Source organism: Colletotrichum spaethianum (genome assembly GCF_022836535.1).
Source record: "Colletotrichum spaethianum MAFF 239500 DNA, contig06, whole genome shotgun sequence".
Taxonomy (NCBI): Eukaryota; Fungi; Ascomycota; class Sordariomycetes; order Glomerellales; family Glomerellaceae; genus Colletotrichum; species Colletotrichum spaethianum.
The window spans coordinates 1,130,105-1,139,268 of NW_026054776.1; the positions used below are offsets into that span (position 1 = coordinate 1,130,105).

Below are 9,164 nucleotides of genomic sequence, written 5' to 3' on the forward strand. Positions count from 1 at the left end.
CTGTCACCCGCTCTCTGCCTACCCTGAGTCTTTTTCTTACCGGGCTTCCCTTGCGTCTCGCTCCCCTCCTCCAAACTTAAGGTCAACCCTTCCATGGCAAGTGGGTCCCTGGCTAGTGCAGGGGTGCTTGTGGTTCGCTGGATGAAGTGGGACCCCATCTCTGCTAAGCGCCGACGCCTGTCTGCTTTATGCAGCCCACAGCTTGACGACGCTCCTCTCGACCACCGACACCACCTTGTGCTCACCTCTGACTGGTCCAACCCGTCAGGAGGTGCGCTGCGATGACCATGGGAGAAGACGCGCAGCTGCAGCTCTGACTGGCCCACCAGTGCCCTCGACATGCTTGCCGGTGCCTGCCTTACCCGGGCCAAGTTCGCAGAGTGAGGGCAAAGGGCAAAATGGTGGTTGCGTGCCACTGAGGGAGAGCGCGCAGTCAAAGTCGAACCAGCTCGCGGATTGGATCCCACTTCGTGGAGCTCTCTCCCTCTCTCGTCTTCTTTTTCTAGCGTACGCCTCGGCCTTGGCCTCATCGACCTCGACGACTTGTGATGCTAGTGTTCTTCCGGTCGTCCTGTCGGATCGCTCGCTTTCGCAGCAGAACGGCCAGCGAACTCTTCGACGATCCTCTCAGGTGCCCCCCTTCTGATACCCTGCCATGGGAGGTGCCTGTCCATAAGGCGGAGTGGAATTCGATCAGCCATTCAGACAACACCTAAACTTTTTGGCAGCTTTGTCTTGACTCTCCTCCACAACTCGTTTCCCGATTTTGTCTTGCTCGTTGTTAACCCGAAGAGCATACAACGACGGCTGCTGCCTCCTTCTCTGCAGAAACGGCGCAGTCTCCAGGTCAATCGAACATTTGGTATTCTCCTGTTTGCCTGTACCATCAACCTGCCCGCGTTGGGCCGCCTGTGGCTGTACGGTAGAGGTTTAACACCCACACACCATCCACTGCGTTGTTTCAATCAACCGCCATCTGCCTGTCTATCCATCCTTCCTGTCAGTTGTTCTTTCTCCTACCCGGCTGCACGAGACCGAGTAGACGACGAAGCATTCGGTGGAGCCGTGCTAGTCACCCGTTTCGTCGAATCTTAGCCGCAGCTCTTCTCAACCGCCCCTCCACAGCTACATTGCAGCATAATCGCAGGACCGCGCAGCTCAGCCTGATTCCGTTCTCCGGCGTCTTCGTGCGCTCTCTCTCCCATTTCCCTCCACCTCTCCCATCGAGGCGGTACTAGTCGCGTTGTCCGCAGGTCAATCCAACGCATCTTCCCCATAAATCGACCCTTCACTCATCAGAACCGCTGTTGTTGCACCCCTGCTGCTCGACCAGCAAGCGCAGACCCGCCCCGGCGCAGCAAATCCAAGCCTGGCCCTGTCGATATTTCGCGTGAGCGAGGCACAGACACGAGAGGCCAGGATCGGCCTGGAGCCCCCAGTTACCCTACCATTCGTCGCTCTACCCAGCATTGAGGTAACAGTGACTAGGCACAGCTCCTCTTAAACTGCCCTCCCCACCCTCTCGCTCTCGAGCTCCCTCACCTTTAAGCCTGTTGCTGCTCGTCTGGAAGCTTTGGTGATCTCTAGGCCGCTATCGACGAGACCTTCTCAGCACAGCTTCGTCCCTCCGCCTCGACGGCCGCCACGATCAAGGCACCTAATTCGACCAGTGCGGCTCAGAAGTCGGCTGAGTCGACCTACAAGCGCGCTGCGTGCGGTGCTCGAGGCATTCTTCGGATTGACAAGCGCCGACTACGAGTCTGCTGGACAGCTTTGAGCACTTCTTGTGTCGTAGTCAAGACGTTGTTGCCGATATCGACAAGCCCCTTCGGCTGATCATGGCACTCGAGGCCCCCCTCCGCTCGTCTATTGGAAGTCAAATATCTAGCTACTCCCACCACAACGACATGTCAGTCTCGTCCCCTGACAACGGGTCGTTCCAGTCTCCTTTCGCCAACATGTAAGCCATCATGTAGACATCGTACAGTCGTCCACGAACTTACACATCACTCCAGGTCGTCGAACGCTTCAGACCACTCCAACCGCAACTCTCTCCGACCGTCATCCATTCAGAGAGTTCCGTCAACGAATTTGAACCTCATGAGTCCAAGCGATATCGTCGGTCCTTCGCCTGTGACATCGACTGGTACGGAAACAACCGAGATCGAGGACGAGGAAGCGGATGAAGTTCAACAAGCTCGTACTACACAGACCAACCCGGCGCCGCATCCTCAGGTACACCCACTTTCCAACTTGTAAAGGTATGCAGCGTGACTAACACAGTACAGCTCATGATGCTCTCTACCAACATTCCCGACCATGTGCGGCAGAGTAGCAGCGAGGAGGCCGTCTCAGTCATACATGCGCCAGAAAGCTTTCACAGTTGGGTAAGTGCCAATCGACCTAAGTGACAGGAACAGTGACTGATTATCGGGCAGGCTTCGACGGAACCGACTGTAAAGCCAGATCAAGCCAGCGAAAGGTCATCGCCCAAAACCGACACAATGAGCCTTCCGTCCGTAACCGAACATGCAATCAAGGTACGCCTATTGATGTCATCGCTTAGCGCGAATTGCTTACTGAAATGGAACAGTCTAGGTCACCTGGACTACCTACTCCCCCTCCGCTCTCGACCGACATCAGACCTGTTAGATACAGCTTAGACAGTGCGACGCCCCGCGCTCAAGACTTGCAGGATATGCTCAATGAGTCTTCCCGACTCAGATCCAGCAGCACAAGTAGCCTTGAGAGTACGTTTCGCGACCCTAAATCTTATTGGACTGCCTAACACAACCCAGAAATCGACGAAGGGAGAGAGGTAGACACTGATGCCGAAAACTACGATGAGGAACCTTTCGCCACCCCCGCCCTGCCCCAAGAAGATTCGGAGATCAGAGCATTGCGGACAGCCCTTCAGGAATGCTGGACTCTTTGCAACACCCTGGCCAATCTGAGCTCAATTCATCGTACACGGATGTTCAACAGTTCGGGGACCCCTGACGCACATGAGAAAGCATGGATGGCATGCTGGAAGCTGTGCCAACGTTTGTATGACAACAGGGACGAGGATGTATACGACCACCACGTGCGAGAGAACCTTGACCTCTGCCGCGATTTCTGCCAGTCACTCTTCGATGTACGGCAAAAGAAGGACGAAGTCGCCGACTCCGTTTTGCGAGTTAGTTTCGAACTCAACAACCAGTATGTTTGGCCTTGAAAAGACGATCTTTGGGGCTAGAAGCTGACCCTGTACCAGTCTATATAGCGCTCAGGATATCCAGAATCTTCCAGAGCCCTTCCGAGAGCGAACATTGGATTTCTACATCACCCTTTGTCATCGACTGATGAAGCAGCGAAGCGAGCTGGCCGATGAGACCGACTCTCTATTGAAGGCGTGCTGGTCCCTCGCGGAAATGCTGTTCAGTCTGAGGCAAAACAAGCGCGACGGTAGAGCACCCGACGAGGAGCTCCTGTGTTCAGCTGTTCAGGCCTGCTGGGAGCTTTGTGATTTGTTCCGAGACGGTTGGACCCAGGTTCGACCAGACCGAAATACCCCACGACCGAGCCAGACCAGCTTCTTCGGTCATCAGCAGCAGTACGATCAGCCTTCTCGTGGCGAGAGTAGAGCCTCGAACCGCTCTTCCTTTTCAAAGAGGGAGAGCCACAAGGGTTTGCCCGAGGAACGACCCCGAAAGCCTCCTCCAGTTCCCGAAACTCCTGTGACGGAGTTCGAAGACACACCCATCTCACCCGAGAGCTCCTCGCCTCGGGTCCCAAACATTCTCGTTCTAGGCACGACGTCAGACAGCGGGCGCGGAGGACGGTGGTCGAGCAGCGCGTCCCAGCTGTCCAGCTACTCGCAGAGCAGCAATAAAACATCGAGCACGGCGACGACCACCACGGCGGGCGATGACAGCAATAGCAGCCGAATCAAGGCCCTCATTATCAAGGCGGCCATGAACGTCGGCTTCGCCCGAGACCCGGCCCTCGACAGCAAGGGCGAGAAAGCAGCCCTGCAAGCCTTCGTCAAGCACATGCCCACGGGGTCCTTCGGGTCTTTGCCGGCGCATTCGACGCTCCTGCAGCACTACAAGAACCTGGTCCAGGCCGACTCGTCTTTCCGGGGATCATCACTGCTCCCAGCCCGCGGGAAGCGCATCTCAGCGCACGACATGGCCAAGAGTGTCCACTACATGAGCCAGAGGGCCAACCAGTACAGCTTCTTGCGTGACCTCTACAAGCTAGTGTTTGGCTTCCCGCCGGAGGAAGGCGAGTCAAGAAAGTCGACCACTATCGCCATCTGAGCATTGTTCTCCCGCACCTCTGGCCTCTGCATATTTTCTTCCCCTGTTTCTCACGACTCTGAATCGGTTATTTAACGAGTATGGTATTGCCGTCCTTATTCAACATGATTAAAGAAGGGATAAAGGGCGGGGTTTGTTTTTCAACGAAATTTGGTTTAGGAAGGATTTCTACACGACCCAAACATACGCAACGCGCATCACACGAACACATGACAACACTGGAGGCGAGTGCCCATTTCTTCGTTTCTATTGCACTAGATACCCATCGTGGACGGATTTTGGCGCCGGGAACTTGGACTTTGGGAGGCTAGAAAATCGCACATCATCATTTTATTTATCCAACTCTAGGTGAAGGGGAGGGGAGCTTGAAAGCGTCGTTCGTTCTTACCACATGTCACAATGGATATTGTGGCCATATCTGGAAAGAGAAATCATATATTATAGCCTGTGTCGCAATGACCACCAACTACCTATCAATATGCAGGCTCCTACATCCGTTTACCTTTCCTTGGCCCAAGTATCGTGATCTCGTGCATTCATGCCTGAACTTGGGTATCCTAGCTACTCTTAGTGAACGTTCTGGTACGTTTCTCCCTCCCAATCTAGCCTACCCAAGACAATGGAAGCCCACCAATGTATGAAGTTGAAGTGGAAAAGCGAAGTTGTTGCCTTGCTCAGATGGACCCGACTGACTCTGGTGGGCATCAGCTCCCTACGCCTGGTTACCAGGAGAGAAACAAGCACGCCAGTCAAAGTCTTCGAGGCTGCTGGAAAAACTGTCGTCATTGCTGAAATCGAACTGCTGCGGTACCGTCATTGCAGCAGAGGCAGACTGACCTTGATTCTCGCCGGCCCATCCATAGCCACTGATTCCCGTCTCGGCAATGGATTCTCCGGCTGGTGTCTGTGAAGTATCTTCGATGACTTGGTCGAACGCCGGGTCCAGCGTCTGGTCGTAGGCCTCGTAGAGCTGAGGAGAGTGAGAAAAACTGACTTCGTGATTGTTCTGGAGACTGAATTCTGTCTCGTCGAAGAATTGACTCCAAATTGTATCCGAGAACGTGAGACTCGCGTCTGCAGATGTTGGCGGGGAGAGAACTGCCGTAGACATTGGAGTTGTCATTGATGCTGGTTCCTGAGCTAAGGTGTCGTTCGGGCAGGCGTTGTCGTTCCAATCCCGGGGCATTTGGAGAGACGGGGGCGTCGGCATGGGATCTCCAGGTCGGTTTTCGGGGTCTGTCTCTTTAATCAATTGGCTGCACGGCGAAAGTTCGCTCTCGTCACCGTCAGTGTAGAGGGCGTTGCCCGTCACGGTTGGGTTTGTAGGAGTGATGGGTCTTTCAGGATGGGCGACGTCGAAGGAGTGTGTACTACTCTGTTCCATGGCTTGGTACATAAGGTCGTTCATGGGCATCTGGGATGGTGTAGCCGTTGGTATCGGGGTGAAAGTGTTTCCTTGCGGCTCCAGTCTTGTTCGCTTCGCCTCGCTCTCACTGGCGGTTTCATGGACAGTAGCAGGCAAGTACGAGGGATCATGCCATGCTCTTGTGAGCTTCGGGTTTGGTGTCAAAGCCGGAAGCAGCTTAACAGACTCTTCGTGCTGTCTCTTCTGCGCCGTGGAGGGATATAAGAGTTGGTTGTAGTAGTGTAGAACAGGCTGGTAACCGTAAGGGGTCTTGTATGCCGTCGGGGCATACTGGTCGAACCAGTATGTCCCAGAGAGCTCTGGGGCACTGGCTTGCGACTGGTATTGTGGGAAGGCCTCGTCTTGTGGCTGCGACTGCGCTTGTTCCTCCAATGATGGCAAGTTTTGGGACGTGCTGGGTTTGTCGGGAAGGCTGCTCGTACAGTCTGCTACACATCGCAGATTTTGATACTCTGCTGGCACAGACTCTGAGTCACCTGAGCTTGACTGGGGCAGGTGTTTGAAAATCGAGAATGGGATTCTATTCACAGGTTGAAGAGACTGAGCTGCTTCCCTTTGTAATGTCAGCTGATGTGATAAAGCAAAAAGCTGTTCGGGCCGGCTCACTCTTGCAAGGGCGGTTTTGCTGTCTTCCGGTTGCCACCGTTCTTTGGGAGCTTGCGATTGACCATCGCCGTACTGCCGAATGATTATCAGAAATTCACATATTTTCTTTATTTTTAACGATAACATAAGGAAACAACAATCGGCAAAAGAACAGACAAGAACAAGAGAGAATTATGCTTACCCAAACTCAGGGTCATGGCCGTATTTGGACTTAACGTATCGGAGCTGCGATACGGAAAGAGACTTGTGAAACTTCTTCTGGTACTCGTGGAGGATGACGTCGCGCTTCTCGTTGGCGAGAGTCTGTTCCAGGATGAAGAGGATCTGCTCCTCAGTGTAAGAGATCTGCCCAACCATTGTTTTTGGTGTTTCGTTTTGGTTTCTTGGGATTGGCTAGGTTGGTGAAGTCGTCGGATTTGAAAAGGTTATGAGTGCCGAGGCAAGCTGTGCGGCAGCAGGATGTGTGTGTGTGTGTGTGTGTGTGTGTGTGTGTGTGTGTGAGAATGAGAACAGAGAAAGTGATTAGCTTGCTGGCAAATGTTGACAGTGAATGAAGACGAGAAACGATGAGATGGGAGCAAGAGCGAGTGATTCACAACGTATCTCACGACAGGCGCTAAGATAGGTTGTCACGGTGGATATGATATAGTAAAGTAGAGCCAATACACGAGGGAAGGCAAGAGCGGCTGCTTCTTGCTATGCGCATAAGGCTTTTGAGTTCAGATGGAAGGTGAGAAGGTCGTTTGTCCATTCGGTCACCCGCCCTTTTAGTACGGTGCCGAGTCATCTTCTACTTGCATCTTTATCTCATTGAGCACGTCTAGATCTATAGCTAGGTGTGTATGCCAGCAATCTTGTCTTGTATTTTCCTTTCTTTCGTTTACCGTCTAAGGCATTCCAGATTTTCTCATCCTATAACAGTCGTTCGCGGGTTATGCTTATTAGTTGCGCGCAAAGATGCCCCACCAACATGTCACTTGGGTGCCCTCCTCGGCCTCGCCCCAATCGTCTTGGCCGTCGAGAGTTCCCTCTTCGATGCAGGCCAGAGGCAGCTCTTGGCTTCCCATGGCATCTCTGAATGCCTTCAACAGCCCTTTCGTCGTTTCGTCTCGCAAGGGGACCATCACAACAGCGCGTGCGTCGTCTTCATTCGAAAGCTGTTCCGAAAAAGCGCCGGCCAGAAGGCCTGGATGACAGTCATCATAGAGAGGATCAGCGGCAAGGACGACCTGTAAAACATATGAGTGAGTTAGACCGGTCATGCGGCGCAACCATGCAAACCTTGAACTGGTTCTTCTTGTCAAACAAGTCTTGGTCAACCTCGTCTTCCCCTGAACCACCCCAGGTAAGGGCTCCTGCGTTCAGTGAACCGCCGAGCTTCTCCACGGCCGCCCGGTTGGCCTCGACGTTGTGCCGCAGATTTGACATAATATCGGGTAAGTCACTCAAGATAACGTGGGCCTTCCACAATGCCGCCGCCGCGAGTCCGAGCAGGCCTGTGCCGGAACCCAACTCCAACACGGACGGCCGGGGCTGGCCGAGAGACTCGTCAAAGAGGCGGAAAAGTGCAGTCGATCCGATAGACGGCAGGTGCTGAGCCAAGACGTACGAAGAGCCCCATGTCTTGAGGCCGAGCGAGTCGCCTGTCAGGGGCGGCTCTCGGATGATGAGCTCGAACGTCGGCGTGAGAGCGTCTTCTCTAAAGGGCCACCGCCGTGTGATTTCGCCCATGGCTACACTTTGCGTAAGAGGCTGGGCGCCCGAGTCTGAGAAGTGGCAACTCCGTCCTTCACATACCTGTTCTTCCACAGCGCTCCGTCATCCTACGGCTGGCCTCTGACCAGATTTCCTCCTTCTCATCGTCGTCCTCGATCCAGGAGAGACCGCTCTTGATGATGGATGACAGGTACATTGATACTTCGCGCCGGAAATAGGCTGTGGCCTCTTGCTCATGAACGATGTCGGATCGCCTCTGTTTGTGACTCCATATCGGGGGGCTGAGTTCCAGTTGCTTCAGTGTGCTGAGTAAGTCATCACTTGACGGTTTCTGCCACATCTGCGGGAAGTCCTTTGGTTCGAGTAACATGGTTGCTGATTAAAAGTCTATGTGCGGTTGTCTATTTAGAAGTGGTGAATCTCTTTGAAAAATCGCAAAACGAAGGAGAAAGAAGATATCGCCGAACAAAGAAGAGGCGCGTGCTGTCCACAAGTCAGAAAAAGGAGACGTGCATTAAAGAGTCTGGGAAATTTTCTGTGGCGGTCTAGACTTACCCAAGGACCCCATCACCAAAACACGCAGCAGCGACAGCCACATCGATAAGGGATCCTTATCGCTAAGCTCCGAGTTCCACAAAACATGGGATCTAGATCGGGCAGGTGGGGTGTCGACCTTGAAGGGTCTTTTCCTCTCGAGGTACCGCGAAGCTAGCTCACTGATTGGTTAGCCTCATTTGCAAGGCTGCCACCGGCCCCTGTGACCCCACGTCACAGAAAAATCATATATAATGCTTGATTTCCAACGCAGGTTCTGACTCTTCTCCTCTTTTCCCCTTCTTCAAGCACCGTCCTCTTCAACGCTGCGTTTCTATGCTACAAACGGAGAGACTAGCGCGCAAGCGAGAGTCTCTCACCACTGGCATATGAGAAATTCGGAGTAACTTCTTCACACCACTCACCCAATGTCGCCTGCCTAGTGCGGGATTGACGGGTCTGCCCGCGAGGGCCTGGCGTGACTTCACGTCTGCAATTGGCATCAGAAAAGCAGGGCCCGGGCCGCTCCCATGCATACCCGGACTCCCCCTCGGGGATGCCGGGGAAGATGGGGGATC

General features: G+C 53.8%; 3 protein-coding genes across 3 annotated transcripts; 1 reads left to right on the forward strand and 2 right to left on the reverse strand.

Annotated features, from left to right (window-relative positions):
* Positions 1–1,907: 1,907 nt before the first annotated feature.
* On the forward strand, positions 1,908–4,304 carry ColSpa_03319 (uncharacterized protein; the record flags this gene model as incomplete). The annotated part of the gene is made up of 7 exons (XM_049269531.1): positions 1,908–1,960; positions 2,016–2,235; positions 2,289–2,387; positions 2,439–2,540; positions 2,696–2,750; positions 2,799–3,201; positions 3,257–4,304. 7 exons carry the CDS (start codon positions 1,908–1,910, stop codon positions 4,302–4,304), a joined length of 1,980 nt encoding a protein of 659 aa, XP_049125488.1.
* A 712-nt stretch (positions 4,305–5,016) lies between these two features.
* ColSpa_03320 (uncharacterized protein) lies at positions 5,017–6,693 on the reverse strand (the record flags this gene model as incomplete). The annotated part of the gene is made up of 3 exons (XM_049269532.1): positions 5,017–6,124; positions 6,337–6,408; positions 6,518–6,693. 3 exons carry the CDS (start codon positions 6,691–6,693, stop codon positions 5,017–5,019), a joined length of 1,356 nt encoding a protein of 451 aa, XP_049125489.1.
* A 584-nt stretch (positions 6,694–7,277) lies between these two features.
* On the reverse strand, positions 7,278–8,422 carry ColSpa_03321 (protein-lysine N-methyltransferase EFM2; the record flags this gene model as incomplete). The annotated part of the gene is made up of 3 exons (XM_049269533.1): positions 7,278–7,565; positions 7,618–8,102; positions 8,134–8,422. 3 exons carry the CDS (start codon positions 8,420–8,422, stop codon positions 7,278–7,280), a joined length of 1,062 nt encoding a protein of 353 aa, XP_049125490.1.
* Positions 8,423–9,164: the final 742 nt, after the last annotated feature.